This window comes from Salmo salar, chromosome 15, assembly GCF_965601325.2.
Source record: "Salmo salar chromosome 15, fSalSal1, whole genome shotgun sequence".
NCBI lineage: Eukaryota > Metazoa > Chordata > Actinopteri > Salmoniformes > Salmonidae > Salmo > Salmo salar.
The window spans coordinates 39,559,635-39,581,811 of NC_138305.1; the positions used below are offsets into that span (position 1 = coordinate 39,559,635).

General features: G+C 44.9%; 1 protein-coding gene across 1 annotated transcript in view; it reads left to right on the forward strand.

The window, feature by feature from the left end:
- The window catches only part of LOC106571315 (DNA polymerase zeta catalytic subunit), a 103,099-nt gene that overhangs the window by 22,505 nt on the left and 58,417 nt on the right, over nucleotides 1-22,177 (forward strand). Inside the window, exons 2-3 of the mRNA XM_014144240.3 lie at nucleotides 6,150-6,339; nucleotides 6,673-6,747. Of these exons, the coding sequence (XP_013999715.3) occupies nucleotides 6,150-6,339; nucleotides 6,673-6,747 (265 nt within the window). The remainder of the gene's footprint in view (nucleotides 1-6,149; nucleotides 6,340-6,672; nucleotides 6,748-22,177) is intronic.

Here is a 22,177-nt window from a genome sequence, read left to right on the forward strand (position 1 = left end):
CCTATCCCCAACAGGTTAACACAGGTGTGAGTGTTGACGAGGACAAGGCTGGAGATCACTCTGTCATGCTGATTGAGTTTGAATAACAGACTGGAAGCTTCAAAAGGAGGGTGGTGCTTGGAATCATTGTTCTTCCTATGTCAAGCATGGTTACCTGCAAGGAAACGTACCGTCATCATTGCTTTGCACAAAAATGGCTTCACAGGCAAGGATATTGCTGCCAGTAAGATTGCACCCAAATCAACCTTTTATCGGATCATCAAGAACTACACTGAGTGCGGTTCAATTGTTGTGAAGAAGGCTTTAGGGTGCCCAAGAAAAGATGATTCAGCTGTGGGATCGGGGCACCACCAGTACAGAGCTTGCTCAGGAATGGCAGCAGGCAGGTGTGAGTGCATCTGCACGCACAGTGAGGTGAAGACTTTTGGAGGATGGCCTGGCATCAAGAAGGGCAGCAAAGAAGCCACTTCTCTCCAGGAAAAACATCAGGGACAGACTGATATTCTGCAAAAGTTACAGGGATTGAACTGCTGAGGACTGAGGTAAAGTCATTGATGAATCCCCTTTCCAATTGTTTGGGGCATCTGGAAAATAGCTTGTCCGGAGAAGACAAGGTGAGCACTACCATCAGTCCTGTGTCATGCCAACAGTAAAGCATCCTGAGACCATTCATGTGTGGGGTTGCTTCTCAGCCAATGGAGTGGGCTCACTCACAATTTTGCCTAAGAACACAGCCATGAATAAAGAATGGTACCAACACATCCTCCGAGAGCAACTTCTCCCAACCATCCAGAAACAGTTTGGTGAAGAACAATGTCTTTTCCAGCATGATGGAGCACCTTGCCATTAGGCAAAAGTGATAACTAAGTTGCTCGGGGAACAAAACATCGATATTTTGGGTCCATGGCCAGGAAACTCCCCAGACCTTAATCCCATTGAGAACTTGTGGTCAATCCTCAAGAGGTGGGTGGACAAACAAAAACCCACAAATTCTGACAAACTCCAAGCATTGATTATGCAAGAATGGGCAGCCATCAGTCAGGATGTGGCCCAGAAGTTAATTGACAGCATGCTAGGGTGGATTGCAGAGGTCTTGAAAAAGAAGGGTCAACACTGCAAATATTGACTCTGCATCAACTTCATGTAATTGTCAATAAAAGCCTTTGACACTTATGAAATGCTTGTAATTATACTTCAGTATTCCATAGTAACATCTGACAAAAACATCTAAAGACACTGCTGCTTCAGACTTTGTGAAAATTCATATTTTGGCCACGACTGTACAGCTCCACACTCCTGCTCTGTGTGACCCAGGGCTTCCTGCAATCAATCGGGTCCAGAGAACAGGGAATGAATGGGTATTCGTCAAGATGGAAGGTCTGAGTTGCTGGTTATACGCACGCACGCACACACAGACACACACACAGGCCAATTTCCATACGGATTAGGTCTGCTCCTTGCAGTGAGAGTGACTCTTAAAGAGCTGTCTGGTTGGAGTGATCCACAGGTCTGTGTGTCTGGGCATAATAGCAGCTAGCAGGCAACAACATGCCACTCTGACTGTACCACTTCAGTACAGTCCTGACACTAGAGCTGCTGCCATAATGCTGAGTCATTCAACCCTGATGCAGATCTGGAGGAGAGGGATAAGATGGGGAGGGATGGGGAAGGGGAGAGAGAATGAGGGGTATGGGAGAGGGAGGGATAGGGAATATGAGGGGGAGGGATAGAGAATGAGAGAGAGGGAGGGATGAATAGGAAATATGAGAGAGAGCGAGAGAGAGGGGGGGTGGGGAATGAGAGAGATGGGGATGGGGAATGAGAGAAAATGAGAGGAAGAGAGAGGGGGAGGGATGGGGAATGAGAGGAAGAGAGAGAGGGAGGGATGGGGAATGAGAGAGGGTGCAGGGAGGGATGGGGAATGAGAGAGGAAGGGATGGGGAATGAGCGAGAGGGAGGGATGGGGAATGAGAGAGAGGGATAGGGAATGAGAGGGAGGGATAGGGGGAGGGAGGGATAGGGAATGAGAGAGGGGGAGGAATGAATAGGACATATGAGAGAGGGATTGAGAGAGGGATAGTGAATGAATGAGAGAGAGGGAGGGATGGGGAATGAGAGAGGGAGGGATGGGGAATGAGAGAGGGAGGGATGGTGAATGAGAGAGGGAGGGATGGGGAATGAGAGAGCGAGGGGGAGAGATGGGGAATGAGAGAGCGAGGGGGAGAGATGGGGAATGAGAGAGAGAGAGATGGAGGGGGAAAGATGGGATATGAGAGAGGGAGGGAATGGGAGAGAGAGAGTGTGATCGAGAGGGAGGGAGTGAGGAATAGGGAATGAGAGAGGGGGAGGAATGAATCGGAAATTTGAGAGAGGGATAGGGAATGAGAGAGAGGGGGAGGAATGCATTGGAAATATGAGAGAGATGGGGATTGAGAGAGGGATAGGGAATGAATGAGAGCGGGAGGGATGGGGAATGAGAGGGAGTGAGGGATAGGCAATGAGAGGGAGGGGGAGGAATGCATAGGAAATATGAGAGATGGGGATTGAGAGAGGGATAGGGAATGAATGAGAGAGAGCGGGATAGGGAATGAGAGGGGGAGGAATGAATAGGAAATATGAGAGAGAGAGAGATAGGGATGGGGAATGAGAGAGGGATAGGGAATGGGAATGAGAGGGAGGGATAGGGAATGAGGGGGAGGAATGAATAGGAAATATGAGAGAGAGAGATAGGGATGGGGAATGAGAGAGGGGGAGGGATATGGAATGAGAGGGAGGGAGGGAAGAATAGGGAATGAGATGGAGGGATAGGGATTGAGAGGGAGAGAGGGATAGGGAACGAGAGAGAGGAATAGGGAATGAGATGGAGGGATAGGGAATGAGAGGGATAGGGATTGAGAGGGAGAGAGGGATAGGGAATGAGAGAGAGGAATAGGGAATGAGAGGGAGGGATAGGGAATGAGAGAGGGGGAGGAATGAATAGGAAATATGAGAGAGGGAGGAATGAATGAGAGAGCGAGGGGGAGGGATGGGGAATGAGAGAGAGGGAGAGTTAGGGAGAGGGAGAGATTGTGATCGAGAGGGAGGGAGTGAGGAATAGGGAATGAGAGAGGGGGAGGAATGAATAGGAAATATGAGAGATAGGGAATGGGAGGGAGGGAGAGCTAGGGAATGAGAGGGAGGCATAGGGAATGAGAGTGGGAGGGATAGGGAATGAGAGGGAGGGATAGGGAATGAGAGTGGGAGGGACAGGGAATGAGAGTGGGAGGGATAGGGAATGAGAGTGGGAGGGACAGGGAATGAGAGTGGGAGGGATAGGGAATGAGAGTGGGAGGGATAGGGAATGAGAGTGGGAGGGATAGGGAATGAGAGTGGGAGGGATAGGGAATGAGAGTGGGAGGGATAGGGAATGAGAGTGGGAGGGATAGGGAATGAGAGGGAGGGATAGGGAATGAGAGTGGGAGGGATAGGGAATGAGAGTGGGAGGGATAGGGAATGAGGGAGAGAGAGATAGGGAATGAGAGTGGGAGGGACAGGGAATGAGGGAGAGAGAGAGAGGGAATGAGAGGGAGGGATAGGGAATGAGAGTGGGAGAGAGAGAATAAGGGAGGGAGGGATTTGGGGATGAGAGGGGGGAGGGATATGGGGATGGGAGGGATAGGGGATATGGATATGGATGATTGGAGAAAGGGGGATAGGGGATGGATTGAGAGAGGGAGTAGTTTGACAGAGTGTGATTTTCGGGCCCTGCTTGCAGTATTGCCACAGTCCCTGGTCTGTTCCTCCCTCCCATTCACAAATCAGTGAGTCTCACTCGATTGGTCAGGAGCTGATGAGTGTTTGGGGACTACATTCTACTCAGACAGGAAGAGAGAGAACAGCCCTAGGGCCTAGACCTCAGTCATTCACAACTCCCTCTCATGTCCTCAATCTATCCCTACCTCTTTATCCTTCTCTTTTTCTCTCCCTCCCTAGACCTCAGTCACTACTCTCTCTGTCTCTCTCTGTGTGTGTGTGAGAGAGAGAGAGTGTGTGAGAGAACAGGCCAGCTGTGTGGAAAGAATCACTTGTTTATATCTTCCCACTGTCTGTCAGGGGCTTGTGCTGCTCACTGGCCTACGTTACCTAGCAACTGCAGTAGCAGCCTCACAAACAGCGTTGTCTGTGTGTGTCTCGACTGTTAGCTAGCAAGGCACATGCATCCCTCAGAGAGCTCTCTGCCTGCCAGGGTGGTGTCCTTTGTGCTGCTGGCTGCCTTGTGTGGCTCTCTGGGTAATGTCACAGTCAAAGGAGTGGATCTATTTTCCTCTTTGCCACACACACATGCATACACACACACACACACACACACACACACACACACACACACACACACACACACACACACACACAAAACAGAAACACCACACACACACCTCCTCCTCGTCACACATGCTCCCAAATGTACCTACCTTACAGTTCCTTTTGTCTGCCCTCTGCTCCCCCGGAGGGCTGTATACCAGTCTACCTGTCAGTCCTTAGAGAGGCCCTCTGCTCCCCTGGAGGGCTCTATACCAGTCTACCTGTCAGTCCTTAGAGAGGCCCTCTGCTCCCCCTGGAGGGCTCTATACCAGTCTACCTGTCAGTCCTTAGAGAGGCCCTCTGCTGCCCCGGAGGGCTCTATACCAGTCTACCTGTCAGTCCTTAGAGAGGCCCTCTGCTGCCCCGGAGGGCTCTATACCAGTCTACCTGTCAGTCCTTAGAGAGGCCCTCTGCTGCCCCGGAGGGCTCTATACCAGTCTACCTGTCAGTCCTTAGAGAGGCCCTCTGCTGCCCCGGAGGGCTCTATACCAGTCTACCTGTCAGTCCTTAGAGAGGCCCTCTGCTGCCCCGGAGGGCTCTATACCAGTCTACCTGTCAGTCCTTAGAGAGGCCCTCTGCTGCCCCGGAGGGCTCTATACCAGTCTACCTGTCAGTCAGTCCTTAGAGAGGCCCTCTGCTGCCCCGGAGGGCTCTATACCAGTCTACCTGTCAGTCCTTAGAGAGGCCCTCTGCTGCCCCGGAGGGCTCTATACCAGTCTACCTGTCAGTCAGTCCTTAGAGAGGCCCTCTGCTGCCCCGTGTCAGTCTGTCAGTCCGTAGAGAGGCCCTCTGTGTGCCGTGCGCAGTCTGTTTCTTTGTGGTTGTGAAAGGGATTGGATGTAAGATGGGGCTGCTCTAGAAGTGAAGGGTTATTTAGGTCTAGTCTGGTGGGTTTGTTGATACCTGCTGTGTTTACTACAGTTATCTACAGGGTGCTCTCTGGAGAGCTGCTCTGTCTTGGTTTATGCTGTTTGCCCACACCCACCTCAACATGGTGGTCTGATGTTTAGTGGTGGCTTGCAGTCTATCTCCTCACCTTGTTCTTTGACCTTCTTCTCCAATGGCTTCCTCCCCAAGCTAACCTGGTGATGAGGTTAGGCCTGGAATAGCCTGCACCTGATCTGGACCATCAATCAGTAAGGTCTAGATGGCTTGGCTTCCGTTTAGTGATGTCTCACACACTTTTTCTTTTAACACGCTACACGGCTTCAGGATGACCTCATCCCATATCAGTCACCCCCCCAATCATGGAGAGAGTCCCCCCCCCCCTCTGCTATCCACGGAGTTATTTAGCTAATGGTCTGCTTTGTGCTGTGTGGTGGCGTGCATTCATGTATCAATGCTCCTTTGCATGCCTGAGCAAGGCTGGCTGGCTGGAGGTATTTGTCTTCCCGTCGTTGGAAAGTGTGTAAGTCAGAGTTGTTTTACTGGACTGGGTGAATTTCCTCCTCCCTAAGCAGAGGCCAATCCGTCTCCATTGTGTGCAAGTCTAGTTTTAAGTCTCTTAGTAAATGCAGTCATGTCACTCGACTGACTGCATCACAGGCTGTAAATGTATGTTTAAAGTGGGCGTGCTTGCTTTTTGGTAAATTAACTTTAAGAGTCTGGCTACTACTTTAATTCGTTTTATCTCACTGTTTAATGCTGATTTGCTTTGTCTTTTGACTCTGTGCCAGTTTCACAATTGTTACTATGGGTTGAGGTAACCAACTGAGTTTGGTACCACAGCTTCCGGTCTCACATGAAAACAAACTCCTGTCTAAAGTACTCCCTCCCAATCAGGCTTGTCCTCTTTCTGTCCTGTCTCTCAGGTCAGAAGACCTGTCTCCACCTCCATGGCATCTTCCCCTACCTCTATGTGCCCTACGATGGCTACGGGCAGGAGGCGGAGCTCTACCTGCGTCAGGTGGCCTTCAGCATCGACAGGGCCCTCAACGTGTCCATGGGAAACCCCTCCTCTAACACGCAGCACGTCTTCAAGGTGGCGCTGGTCTCCGGCATGTAAGTACCCGCTCCCTCTCTTTTACACATCACTGTTCTTTACTAGGGTCACTCAATACATAGCAGAGGCTCTTTCTCAATTTGTTTTTCCACATTGGAGGAGATGGCCCAATGTTCCTCCCCTAAGCCATTCTCCTCCCTATGGGTTTTGAGTGGGAGGCGAAGAGGGAAGACATGAGAAATCAAGAAAAGACTAATTGAGAAAGTGCCAGAGTTTAGTCTAGAGGCTGACAGCGTCGATGTTAGAAGGTGAATGATAGGTCAAGTCCATAATCGGGCATGGTGATGGTTTCCCAAGAGGTTTGTCTGATCGTAGTCTCCCTCTCTCCACAGGCCTTTTTATGGATACCATGCCAAAGAGAAGACGTTTATGAAGATCTATCTGTACAATCCTCAGATGGTCAAAAGGTGAGGAGGGTGTTCTACTGGTTTAGCCTTAGATGGCGCTTCTCACTGGTCTGTGTTTTGAGCTGTAATGGCCTTAACATTGATCCTGTGTTTCTCTTGTTGAAGAGTGCTATTCTCTCTCTCTGACTGCTCATGACTATGATGCTGACTCTGCTGATATTGATTGCTAGGCTTATATAGTACAGAGCACTCGCTGTGTGTGTGTGTGTGTGTGTGTGTGTGTGTGTGTGTGTGTGTGTGTGTGTGTGTGTGTGTGTGTGTGTGTGTGTGTGTGTGTGTGGTGTGTGTGTGTGTGTGTGTGTGTGTGTGTGTGTGTGTGTGAGAGAGTCCTAAAAACGAGGTTCAAAGTTCAGTAGCACCCCTGAACCCACAGGTTCAGAGACATGAGGAGAGGGACTGAGATAGGAGAGAGGGACTGATACTGAGAGGTAAGAGGGACAGCGAGAGAGAGGGGGGGACTTATGCTGAGGGATAGAGGGACTGATACTGAGGGGGGAGGAGAGGGAGACAGGGACTGATACTGAGGGGGGAGGAGAGGGAGACAGGGACTGATACTGAGGGGGGAGGAGAGGGAGACAGGGACTGATACTGAGGGGGGAGGAGAGGAGAGGGAGACAGGGACTGATACTGAGGGGGGAGGGGAGGAGAGGGAGACAGGGACTGATACTGAGAGGGGAGGAGAGGGAGACAGGGACTGATAATGAGGGGGGAGAGAGGGAGACTGGGACTGATACTGAGGGGGGAGGAGAGGGAGACAGGGACTGATACTGAGGGGGGAGGAGAGGGAGACAGGGACTAATACTGAGGGGGGAGGAGAGGGAGACAGGGACTGATACTGAGAGGGGAGAGAGAGGGAGACAGGGACTGATACTGAGAGGGGAGGGGAGGAGAGGGAGACAGGGACTGATACTGAGAGGGGAGGGGAGGAGAGGGAGACAGGGACTGATACTGAGGGGGGAGGGAGACAGGGACTGATACTGATGGGGGAGAGAGAGGGAGACAGGGACTGATACTGAGGGGGGAGAGAGAGGGAGACAGGGACTGATACTGAGGGGGGAGAGAGAGGGAGACAGGGACTGATACTGAGAGGGGAGGGGAGGAGAGGGAGACAGGGACTGATACTGAGAGGGGAGGGGAGGAGAGGGAGACAGGGACTGATACTGAGGGGGGAGGGAGACAGGGACTGATACTGATGGGGGAGAGAGAGGGAGACAGGGACTGATACTGATGGGGGAGGAGAGGGAGACAGGGACTGATACTGAGAGGGGAGGAGAGGGAGACAGGGACTGAACTGAGGGGGGAGGAGAGGGAGACAGGGACTGATACTGAGAGGGGAGGAGAGGGAGACTAACTGGTACACTGTCTGCTCCTCAGCCTGACTGGGTGCTTATGAGCGGATGTCTGGAGCCCCTGTCTTATTTCAGATCAGTCACTTCGGGGTGAACTGTCACTGTGACCTACGTTGTTATTATTCATATAGGACAGACAAAGACTGGCGCTGGGGCTGATGACGTGGCAAATGTCAGCGTAGGAGGCACAGCTTGTCCCGTGAATTAATCCTAAAACTAAGGATTAGCAGATAACTGCGAAAACAAACATTCTGGATAATATAGAGAACCTGAACTATTTATTGATCAGCATTTTGATACGCTCAAAAAACAATCTGATACATCGAAGCGAATAAGAGGAAGACCTTTCCTCGAGCTCGGCGAGCGAAACTGAAGGGAAACCGCCATTTAAAAATTCCAAATTTAACATTGGAGGGGGGTGTTTTTATAACTATGTCTCCAGAAGATAGAGCATTGCTTACAAGCACGAGAGAGCAGTAAAAAACTGGATATATTGCCTGGGCAACTGGGGAAGGTTGAGGCCTTAAAAACAGGAATTGATTACAGTAATAAAATGATGGAAGATATACGAGCGGAAAATAAGATATTGAAAACTACTGTGGACTCTATGGAGAGGCTACGGTATGATAATCAATCAATGAAAGCCAAATGACTTGATCTAAAGTGCATAAGTATGAAGAATAATATTGTTACAAAGGAGAATGGAAATGGAAACTCAGTCAACAGAGGAAAAACTCAAGATTTTTTATAGAACGTAATCTCAAGATACAATTGATTTTCAAAGGGCTCACCGTTTCGGTGGCAGAGGGGAGGGAAGGCCCTGTCCGATAGTAGCTATGCTAACTTACTACAAATGACGATTGCCTTGCTACAACAGGGTAGGGAGCTGAAGAACACCCCGTTCTCTATTAATGAACAATCTCCCCATGAAATAATGGAGAGACGACGTTCCCTGTACCCCACTTTCAAAGGGCTCCGAGCAGAGAAGCACAAAGTTCATCTAGTGGTCGATAAATTGTACAGAAACAACCAAATGTTCAAGGACTTGAAGGTTACAACATGGCTGTGAGTGATAGCTACCTCCTGTGGAAGTCGTTCCGATACACATTTGCCGCTGCATTACAATTATGGAATTTTTTCTTTTCAATTTTTATGTTCAAAAAAAAAATGTATGTATGATTTACTCTTTTTTTTATTTTTATGCAGTACATAACCGTAGACTATGTGGACTTAAAATAAGGTTGGACTTTTGTGAATGCGAAATGGGTAAGATAGACTTATCCTTTTTTTTATTTAGGCAATACCGAACTTTGGACTATATGGACCTAAAATCATGTTTTGATTTAGGGGAAGGCGAAGATGGGTAAGGCTTTATATTTAAAAAGGAAAGAAATAATAATAAACTTTATTTTTTAGATGGTATGGCCTAATTGTAGAGATGGGGGTCTATTATGACTTAAAAGCTGTTATATAGTGTGACCCTTTTTGGCGGATGTGAATCGGAACAAATAGAATTGAAGATAAAACGTAATAAATATGAATTAATCTAATGTAGGGCTAGGATCAAGTATTACAGAATTTAAAACCTGTCTAGGTTCTCTACTTGAATGAGCCTATACAATTCTAAAGTAATTGGTGTCATTGTTCTTTTACATTTAAAAAATACATCTCATCTCAAATGTGAAGGACCTATTATTGTTCCAATACACAACGGAAAATGCATTGGGTATTGTCAACAGGGTTGTTGTCTCTATTAGTGTGCGGCTGGCTGGTTAACACTGGGTTAAACTGATTCAAGTTAACGGTAGAGCCGACACATTTAACTGGCTTATGGAAGCACTTCTCTGTGCGATAAGGGTATTTAAGATTTTTACATGAGCTATTTATGCTACCCTTATATTCTTGATTCTAATGATATAGGCCTCATATATATACCTAAAACAGCTTTGGTGATGACCCTGGAATAAAAAATAAATGTTTGTTAGTGGAGAGAGGGTTGGTTTTACAGATTTACTCGATTTGGATTGTCAGTACTGCATATCGTCTTGGCTGTCGTGCCATGGCTGTGTCAGGGTCGATTGTAAGTTCAACTTATGTATCCCTTTATGGGTAGTGTGATGCTTAAGACACATTCTGACAGCCAGTAAAAATGTATGTTCCTTTTTCATTATTCCTTTTCGTTGGAATAAAACAGTATATAATAAGGACTATATGAAATGTGTTTCTCTGCCGATAGGCAGTGTGCATGTAATGGACGTAAAGAACTGCTCTTGCGATATTTATAGGTATTTTTCTCTTCAGTTTTCTTGTTTTTTTCCCCCAAACAATTGGATCCAATGAACTGAGCAGGCTGGGCTGACATGCTTATAGCCTTTGCTAGGACTTTCTTAATATGAGCATGAATCTATAATATTGTGCTGTTAATATTTCTATTAATATTATCTATTATTATAGTTTATTTGTCTGACTGTTTTCCATGTTATTTGGTTAGTTCTCTCTCTTAAAAAGTACCCTCATCAATATGCAATAGACCTATGGGGCTTTGAATGTGTAAGTGCAGGGTGCCAGTATTTAATTATTTTATCATGGGACTGCCTATGCCAATTGGCGGCCAAGGGTTTGCCTTTGTGCATCATGAGGGAGATGGTTTGATGGTCTTAGTGGCAACAGACCTCCTAGATATGGGGGAGGTTTTAGTGGGTGGAATATTAGGAAAATTGGAGGTTTACACAATTGCATCTACGGTATTCTTAACTGTGCACATATTATGGTACAGCTATATGGACACTTAATTATCATAGTGTTTTTTGATGGTAAGTATAATTGAAACTTGGTTATCATTATGGTAAGTGGGGAACTAAATATAGCCAGTTACAATTGTAATGGCTTAGTAGATCGTTAAAAAAGATACATTTTTACCTGGCTAAAATAGAAAGAATATAATATCTATTGTTTATATGGAACTCACTCTACATATATAGATGAGGTTGGGTAGAAAAAGGACTGGGAGGGAGAAATATATTTTTGTCATGGGCAAAGAAACTCAAAAGGGGTTATTTATATTAATTAACAACAATTTTGATCTGACTGTGCAAACTGATCCTTAAGGAAGATGAATCCATTTAAATATGTTATTGGAACAAAAACGGATTTGACTAATTCATCTATATGGGCCAAATAATGATGAGCCACACTTCTTCTAAAGTATATATAATCATCTATTGAGCTCACCAGCAATTCATTTATCTATTATTATGGTGGGAGATAATAATACGGTTTTAAACACCTCATAGGATCGTAAAGGAAATCGCACAACAAACTATCACCCTCATGCACTTAAGGAGATCATGGATACATTAGAACTAGTGGATATATGGAGGCTGAAAAACCCTGACCTAGTGAGATATACATGGAGGGGGCTTAATCAAGATAGCCATCTTGACTACTTCCTGGTCTCATTCTTTCTAGTATCAAAAGTTGAATTATTATTAGGAGAACGAATGCGAACGGACCACCATCTAATTGGCCCCCACATAACTCTTACAGAATTTCCACATTGACGGGGATATTGGAAATTTAATCAAAGCCTAACGGATGACAATTTGTTCTTAACAAAGACAAAGTAATTAGAAATTTACATTTTTCTACACAATGTAGGTACAGCAGGTTCCCTTATTGTATGGGAAACATTTAAATGCACTTTTAGAGGTTATTATTAATACTCATCATTAAAACAAGCAGTTTAGGTCAAAAGAGATGAATAAATAGAGGAAATAACAGGTCATGGAAACTACTGTAGAGGCACAAAATAGAGGGAAAAATGCATTAAAATCAACACTCAAGACCCCATAATGACAAAGCAAGTAAGTTTTTGCAAAGTTATTGAAATTAAAAAGCTGAAATCACATTTTCGTAAGTGTTCAGACCCTTTACTCAGTACTTTGTCGAAGCACACTTTGGCAGTGATTACAGCCTCGAGTCTTCTTGAGTAGGACGCTACAATCTTGGCACACCTGTATTTGGGGAGTTCTATTCTTTGCAGATCCTCTCAAGCTGGATGGGGAGCGCATCTGCACAGCTATTTTCAAGTCTCTCCAGAGATGTTCAATCGGGTTCAAGTCCGGGCTCTGGCTGGGCCACTCAAGGACATTCAGGGACTTGTCCTGAAGCCACTCCTGCTTTGTCTTGGCTGTATGCTTAGTGTCGTTGTCCTGTTGGAAGGTGAACCTTCGCCCCAGTCTGAGGTCCTGAGCGCTCTGGAGCAGGTTTTCATCAAGGATCCCTCTGTACTTTGCTTCATTCATCTTTCCAGTGATCCTGACTAGTCTCCCAGTCCCTGAAAAACATCCCCACAGAATGATGCTGCCACCACAATGCTTCACCGTAGGGATGGTGTCAGGTTTCCTCCATACATGACGCTTTGCACTCAGGCCAAAGAGTTCAATCTTGGTTTCATCAGACCAGAGAATCTTGTTTCTCATGGTCAGAGTCCTTTAGGTGCCTTTTGACAAACTCAAAGCAGGCTGTCATGTGCCTTTTACTGAGGAGTGTCTTCCATCTGGCCACTCTACCATAAAGGCCTGATTGGTGGAGTGCTGCAGAGATGGTTGTCCTTCTGGAAGAACTTTGGAGCTCCTTCAGAGTGACCATCGGAAAAGTCTTGGTTGTTCAACACTTCTTCCATTTAAGAATGATGGAGGCCACTATGTTCTTGGGGACCTTCAATGTTGCAGAAATGTTTTGATGTCCTTCCCCAGATCTGTGCCTCGACACAATCCTGTCTCTGAGCTCAACGGACAATTCCTTATAGACAGTTGTATGCCTTTCCAAATCATGTCGAATCAATTGAATTTACCACAGGTGGACTCCAATCAAGTTGTAGAAACATCTCAAGGATGATCAATGGAAACAGGATGTACCTGAGCTCAATTTCGAGTCTCAAAGCAAAGGGTCTGAATACTTGCGTAAATAAGGTATTTCTGTTTTCACTTTGTCATTATGGGGTAGTGTGTGTAGATTGAGGAGGATAAATATTAATTAAATCCATTTTAGAATAAAGCTGTAATGTAACAAATTGGAAAAAGTCAAGGGGTCTGAATACTTTCCGAATGCACTGTATGCAACATTCTCATCTCTGTAGATTTTACCGTGAAGAGACAGAATCACTAGATAATTTATTCTGGTATTGCGCCTATGTAGCTTTTTCTGGTCACAGGTTTAGGATTGGTTAAAAAATCCCAACATTCACTTAAAATGAACCTTACAAATACCAGTGTTGGGTGATTTTGGAAAGCTGTAGTCAATCAATCAATAATATAATAATACTCGTAGGAAAGGTTTTCATCTTTAGCTCACAATCTGTGGATACTATGCGATTAGAAAGGTTAAAAATGAATGTACAACAACACAATTGAAAACTATATGGCACATGGTGGGGTGGGATTAAATACAGTTTAAGTCAGAAGTTTACATACACTTAGGTTGGAGTCATTAAAACTTGTTTTTCAACCACTCCACAAATTTCTTGTTAACAAACTATAGTTTTGGCAAGTCAGTTAGGACATCTACTTTGTGCATGACAAGTCATTTTTCCAACAATTGTTTACAGACAGATTATTTCACTTATAATTAACTGTATCACAATTCCAGTGGGTCGAAGTTTAAGTACACTAAATTAACTGCCTTGAAACAGCTTGGAAAATTCCAGGAAATGATGTCATGGCTTTAGAAGCTTTTGATAGGCTAATTGACATAATTTGAGTCAATTTGTGCTGTGGATGTATTTCAAGGCCTACCTTCAAACTCGGTGCCTCTTTGCTTGACATCATGGGAAAATCAAAAGAAATCAGTCAAGACCTCAGAAAAAAATTGTAGACCTCCATAAGTCTGGTTCATCCTTGGAAGCAATTTCCAAATGCCTAAAGGTACCACGTTCATCTGTACAAACAATAGTACGCAAGTATAAACACCATGGGACCACGCAGGCGTCATACCGCTGAGGAAGGAGACGCGTTCTGTCTCCTAGAGATGAACGTACTTTGGTGCGAAAAGTGCAAATCAATTCCAGAACAACAGCAAAGGACCCTGTGAAGATGCTGGAGGAAACGGATACAAAAGTATCTATATCCACAGTAAAACGAGTCCTATATCGACATAACCTGAAAGGCCGCTCAGCAAGGAAGAAGCCACTGCTCCAAAACCGCCATAAAAAAGCCAGACTACGGTTTGTAACTGCACATGGGGACAAAGATTGTACTTTTTGGAGCAATGTCCTCTGGTCTGATGAAACAAAAATAGAACTGTTTGGCCATAATGGCCATCATTATGTTTGGAGGAAAAAGGGGGATGCTTGCAAGCCGAAGAACACCATCCCAACTGTGAAGCACAGGGGTGGCAGCATCATGTTGTGGGGGTGCTTTGCTGCAGGAGGGACTGATGCACTTCACAAAATAGATGGCATTGTGAGGAAGGATAATTATATGGATATATTTGAAGCAACATCTCAAGACATCAGTCAGGAAGTTAAAGCTTGGTTGCAAATGGGTCTTCCAAATGGACAAGTTGTGGCAAAATGGCTTAAGGACAACAAAGTCAAGGTTTTGGAGTGGCCATCACAAAGCCCTTGACCTCAATCCCATAGAAAATTTGTGGGCAAAACTGAAAAAGCGTGTGCGAGCAAGGAGGCCTACAAACCTGACTCAGTTACACCAGCTCTGTCAGGAGGAAAGTGCTAAACTTCACCCAACTTATTGTGGGAAGCTTGTGGAAGGCTACCTGAAACATTTGACCCAAGTTAAACAATTTAAAGGCAATGCTACCAAATACTAATTGAGTGTATGTAAACTTCTGACCCACTGGGAATGTGATGAAAGAAATAAAAGCTGAAATAAATCATTCTCTCTACTATTATTCTGACATTTCACATTCTTAAAATAAAGTGGTGATCCTAACTGACCTAGGACAGGGAATTTTTACTAGGATTAAATGTCAGGAATTGTGAAAAAAACTGAGTTTAAAAGTACTCTGCTCAACGAAATAAAGAACACTAAAATTACACATCCTAGATCTGAATGAATGAAATAATCTTATTAAATACTTTTTTCTTTACATAGTTGAGTGTGCTGACAACAAAATCACACAAAAATAATCAATGGAAATCCAATTTATCAACCCATGGAGGTCTGGATTTGGAGTCACACTCAAATTTAAAGTGGAAAACCACACTACAGGCTGATCCAACTTTGATGTAATGTCCTTAAAACAAGTCAAAATGAGGCTCAGTAGTGTGTGTGGCCTCCACGTGCCTGTATGACCTCCCTATAACGCCTGGGCATGCTCCTGATGAGGTGGCGGATGGTCTCCTGAGGGATCTCCTCCCAGACCTGGACTAAAGCATCCGCCAACTCCTGGACAGTCTGTGGTGCAACGTGGCGTTGGTGGATGGAGCGAGACATGATGTCCCAGATGTGCTCAATTGGATTCAGGTCTGGGGAACGGGCGGGCCAGTCCATAGCATCAATGCCTTCCTCTTGCAGGAACTGCTGACACACTCCAGCCACATGAGGTCTAGCATTGTCTTGCATTAGGAGGAACCCAGGGCCAACCGCACCAGCATATGGTATCACAAGGGGTCTGAGGATCTCATCTCGGTACCTAATGGCAGTCAGGCTACCTCTGGCGAGCACATGGAGGGCCGTGCGGCCCCCCAAAGAAATGTCACCCCACACCATGACTGACCCACAGCCAAACCGGTCATGCTGGAGGATGTTGCAGGCAGCAGAATGTTCTCCTCAGCGTCTCCAGACTGTCACGTCTGTCACATGTGCTCAGTGTGAACCTGCTTTCATCTGTGAAGAGCACAGGGCGCCAGTGGCAAATTTGCCAATCTTGGTGTTCTCTGTCAAATGCCAAACGTCCTGCACGGTGTTGGGCTGTAAGCACAACCCCCACCTGTGGACGTCGGGCCCTCATACCACCCTCATGGAGTCTGTTTCTGACCGTTTGAGCAGACACATGCACATTTGTGGACTGCTGGAGGTCATTTTGCAGGGCTCTGGCAGTGCTCCTCCTGCTCCTCCTTGCACAAAGGTGGAGGTAGCGGTCCTGCTGCTGGGTTGTTGCCCTCCTACGGCCTCCTCCACGTCTCCTGATGTACTGGCCTGTCTCCTGGTAGAGCCTCCATGCTCTGGACACTACGCTGACAGACACAGCAAACCTTCTTGCCACAGCTCGCATTGATGTGCCATCCTGGATGAGCTGCACTACCTGAGCCACTTATGTGTGTTGTAGACTCTGTCTCATGCTTCCACTAGAGTGAAAGCACCGCCAGCATTCAAAAGTGACCAAAACATCAGCCAGGAAGCATAGGAACTGAGAAGTGGTCTGTGTTTACCACCTGCATAACCACTCCTTTATTGGGGGTGTCTTGCTAATTGCCTATAATTTCCACCTGTTGTCTATTCCATTTGCACAACAGCATGTGAAATGTATTGTCAATCAGTGTTGTTACATTGTGTTGTTAAAGTGTTCCCTTTATTTTTTTTCTCCACAACAGTATCTCGGACCTGCCTGGTGTGTTCCTTGTTCTTCATGATGCTCTCTGTGCTTTAAACGGACCTCTGAGACTATCACAGAGCAGGTGCATTTATACGGAGACTTGATTACACACAGGTGGATTCTATTTATCATCATTAGTCATTTAGGTCAACATTGGATAATTCAGAGATCCTCACTGAACTTCTGGAGAGAGTTTGCTGCACTGAAAGTAAAGGGGCTGAATAATTTTGCACGCCCAATTTTTCCGTTTTTTATTTGTTAAAAAAGTTTGAAATATCCAATAAATTTCGTTCCACTTCATGATTGTGTCCCACTTGTTGTTGATTCTTCACAAAAAATTACAGTTTTATATCTTTATGTTTGAAGCCTGAAATGTGGCAAAAGTTCAAGGGGGCCGAATACTTTCGCAAGGCACTGTATTTAGCTAAGGGGTGTATGTAAACTTTCAACTGTAGCTTATGTTCGGTAATGTATTATTGTTACGTTCGGTAATGTATTATGGTACCTTCCTCCATCTTCTGCCAGCTTGCTACCTATGGCCCGACAAGCTGTCTGAACCTCACTGGACCCTTATGATCACTCGGCTAAGCATGCCTCTCCTTAATGTCAATATGCCTTGTCCATTGCTGTTCTGGTTAGTGTTTATTGGCTTATTTCACTGTAGAGCCTCTAGCCCTGCTCATTATACCTTATCCAACCTTTCAGTTCCACCACCCACACATGCTATGACATCTTTTGGTTTCAATTATGTTTCTAGAGACAATATCTCTCTCATCATCACTCAATGCCTAGGTTTACCTCCACTGTATTCACATCCTACCATACCTTTTTCTGTACATTATACCTTGAAGCTATTTTATCGCCCCCAGAAACCTGCTCCTTTTACTCTCTATTCCGGACGTCATAGACGACCAATTCTCATAGCTTTTAGCCGTACCCTTATCCTGCTCCTCCTCTGTTCCTCTGGTGATGTAGAGGTGAATCCAGGCCCTGCAGTGCCTAGCTCCACTCCTATTCCCCAGGCGCTCTCTTTTAATGACTTCTGTAACCGTAATAGCCTTGGTTTCATGCATGTTAACATTAGAAGCCTCCCTAAGTTTGTTTTATTCACTGCTTTAGCACACTCTGCCAACCCGGATGTCCTAGCCATGTCTGAATCCTGGCTTAGGAAGTCCACCAAAAACTCAAATCTTCATCCCTAACTACAACATTTTCAGACAAGATAGAACGGCCAAAGGGGGCGGTGTTGCAATCTACTGCAGAGATAGCCTGCAGAGTTCTGTCCTACTATCCCAGTCTGTACCCAAACCATTTGAACTTCTACTTTTAAAAATCCATCTCTCTAAAAACAAGTCTCACCGTTGCCGCCTGCTATAGACCACCCTCTGCCCCCAGCTGTGCTCTGGACACCATATGTGAACTGATTGCCCCCCATCTATCTGCTAGGTGACCTAAACTGGGACATGCTTAACACCCCAGCCATCCTACAATCTAAGCTTGATGCCCTCAATCTCACACAAATTATCAATGAACCTAGCAGGTACCACCCCAAAGCCGTAAACACGGGCACCATCATAGATATCATCCTAACCAACTTGCCCTCTAAATACACCTCTGCTGTTTTCAACCAAGATCTCAGCGATCACTGCCTCATTGCCTGCATCCGTAATGGGTCAGCGGTCAAACGAACTCCACTCATCGCTGTCAAACGCTCCCTGAAACACTTCAGCGAGCAAGCCTTTCTAATCGACCTGGCCCGGGTATCCTGGAAGGATATTGACCTCATCCCGTCAGTAGAGGATGCCTGGTTATTTTTTTTTAAATGCCTTCCTCACCATCTTAAATAAGCATGCCCCATTCAAGAAATTTAGAACCAGGAACAGATATAGCCCTTTGTTTTCTCCAGACCTGACTGCTCTTAACCAACACAAAAACATCCTGTGGCGTTCTGCATTAGCATCGAACAGCCCCGTGATATGCAACTTTTCAGGGAAGTAAGAAACCAATATACACAGGCAGTTAGAAAAGCCAAGGCTAGCTTTTTCAAGCAGAAATTTGCTTCCTGCAACACAAACTCAAAAAAGTTCTGCGATACTGTAAAGTCCATGGAGAATAAGAACACCTCCTCCCAGCTGCCCACTGCACTGAGGATAGGAAACTATGTCACCACCGATAAATCCACTATAATTGAGAATTTCAATAAGCATTTTTCTACGGCTGGCCATGCTTTCCACCTGGCAACCCCTACCACGGTCAACAGCACTGCACCCCCCACAGCTACTCGCCCAAGCCTTCCTCATTTCTCCTTCTCCCAAATCCAGTCAGCTGATGTTCTGAAAGAGCTGCAAAATCTGGACCCCTAAAAATCAGCTGGGCTAGACAATCTGGACCCTTTCTTTCTAAAATTATCTGCCGAAATTGTTGCAACCCCTATTACTAGCCTGTTCAACCTCTCTTTCGTGTCGTCTGAGATTCCCAAAGATTGGAAAGCAGCTGCGGTCATCCCCCTCTTCAAAGGGGGGGACACTCTTGACCCAAACTGCTACAGACCTATATCTATCATACCCTGCCTTTCTAAGGTCTTCGAAAGCCAAGTCAACAAACAGATTACCGACCATTTCGAATCCCACCGCACCTTCTCCGCTATGCAATCTGGTTTCAGAGCTGGTCATGGGTGCACCTCAGCCACGCTCAAGGTCCTAAACAATATCGTAACCGCCATCGATAAGAAACAATACTGTGCTGCCGTATTCATTGACCTGGCCAAGGCTTTCGACTCTGTCAATCACCACATCCTCATTGGCAGACTCAATAGCCTTGGTTTCTCAAATGATTGCCTTGCCTGGTTCACCAACTACTTCTCTGATGGAGTTCAGTGTGTCAAATCGGGTGGCCTGTTGTCCGGGCCTCTGGTAGTCTCTATGGGGGTGCCACAGGGTTCAATTCTTGGGCCAACTCTTTTCTCTGTATACATCAATGATGTCGCTCTTGCTGCTGGTGAGTCTCTGATCCATCTCTACACAGACGACATCATTCTGTATACTTCTGGCCCTTCTTTGGACACTGTGTTAACCCTCCAGACGAGCTTCAATGCCATACAACTCTCCTTCCGTGGCCTCCAACTGCTCTTAAATACAAGTAAAAACTAAATGCATGCTCTTCAACCGATCGCTGCCTGCACCTGCCCGCCCGTCCAGCATCACTACTCTGGACGGTTCTGACTTAGAATATTTGGACAACTACAAATACCTAGGTGTCTGGTTAGACTGTAAACTCTCCTTCCCGACTCACATCAAACATCTCCAATCCAAAGTTAAATCTAGAATTGGCTTCCTATTTCGCAATAAAGCATCCTTCACTCATGCTGCCAAACATACCCTTGTAAAACTGACCATCCTACCGATCCTCGACTTCGGCGATGTCATTTACAAAATAGCCTCCAATACCTTACTCAATAAACTGGATGCAGTCTATCAATGACTGGAACGAACTACAAAAATCTCTGAAACTGGAAACACTTATCTCCCTCTCTAGCTTTAAGCACCAGCTGTCAGAGCAGCTCACAGATCACTCTACCTGTACATAACCCATCTATAATTTAGCCCAAACAACTTCCTCTTCCCCTACTGTATTTATTTATTTTGCTCCTTTACACCCCATTATTTCTATTTCTACTTTGCACTCTCTTCCACTACAAATCTACCATTCCAGTGTTTTACTTGCTATATTGTATTTACTTTGCCACCATGGCCTTTTTTGCCTTTACCTCCCTTATCGCACCTCATTTGCTCACATTGTATATAGGCTTATTTTTCTACTGTATTATTGACTGTATGTTTGTTTTACTCCGTGTGTAACTCTGTGTTGTTGTATGTGTCAAACTGCTTTGCTTTATCTTGGCCAGGTCGCAATTGTAAATGAGAACTTGTTCTCAACTTGCCTACCTGGTTAAATAAAGGTGAAATAATTATTTATTTCTTAAATGTATTATTGTTCGGTAATGTATTATTGTTTTGTGATTGCTGTATATCAATCAAATTTATAAAGCCCTTTTTACATCAGCAGGTATCACAAAGTCCTATACAGAAAGCCAGCCTAAAACCCCAAACAGCAAGCAATGCAGATATATAAAAGTACCATGTATGTAAAAGGTATATGTTGCAGAAAAGATGTAAAAACCAAAAAAGATGTGTCCTCCTAAGAGGAGGGCGGGTTAATAAAAAAAAAAAATATATAAAGTTTGAAAAGTAAAATTGCGTGTTGTCACAGTAGGGCTGGGCAATAGGGCCTAAAACTATTGCAATGTGTTTTCTCTAAATAAGCTGTGTTGCACAATTTAAAGGTCAAGTACACTGCATTTAAGACAGTCAGCAATACCATAATGAATTTAGAGCTTTTGGAATTATACTAGGCTGAATATATTCCTTCCACAACCATAAGACCCACTAATAATTACATTATTTCATCAAAATAGTTGTACCTGCTTTATTTGCGATAATCACTGATCTGGCTTTCAGGTCTGTCTATAACAATGCCAGTTATGTTACAAATGTAACCAGAACCATGCATATTGCACATTCACTAATAATGTAGCCGACACCGGTGTCATAAACTCTAAAGGATAAGCCCACGCGCTAGTGAGTAGCCAGCTAATATTTTTATTTTAATCCAATTTGGATCTAGGTATAATTTCACAAGCTCTGAATTCAGCTAACACGCAAAACAGTTGAATTGTTATGAACACAACCTTCTGTCCTTGTCCAACTGTTTGAACAGAATGCTAGCCTGTCCACTTTGTTCAGATGTTGAAATCAAGTGGCCTACCTTATTTCTCAGAATAAAAACAAATAGCCAATTCCTTATATAATTGTTTTATGCTTTTTGCACATTTTTAAAACACACTAAAAAGCTAGTATAACAAACTTTGTTTGACTAAAATGCTGCTAGCTATACGTGGTAGCGTAAAGTACGCGACAAACTGAGCATTCATTTTCCAGAATGAATGTTCATTGGTACATCCGTTTGATTAATGTCTGCTCTGCTTGAAATTTGAGGAGTTGAAACATAACCTTTCGAACCATACCCTGTTTAACTTCTCCTCTATTACATTAAAATAATGTATCCATGTGTTTCCGTGTCCATATGACCAATTCTGTTGGACCAAACCTCAAATGCAAATAGGGAGTTGAAACCGTTTGTTAGAGTGGAAGAAGTGATCTCATCTTTGTTGTTATGAGTGGTGGAGGGAGGGGCTTGGGAGAAAGAGGCAAAGCGAGTGATTTCACTCTCCAAAATCTGTCCAAAATAAGCCCAATGCATTTCTATGCGCTTATTTTGAACCTAAACTCCCTTTGTTAGAGCGGCGACATTAGCATTTTTTCATTATATACAGATATCTGGTGTAAATGGGAAGGTGCAAAAGGCAACATGAGAACAAGCGAACATAAACGCTCATAAAAACGAAAAATACAACAAACCTCAATTCTGCGATACAGGCATTTGGAATGTCGCGCAAAAACATAAAA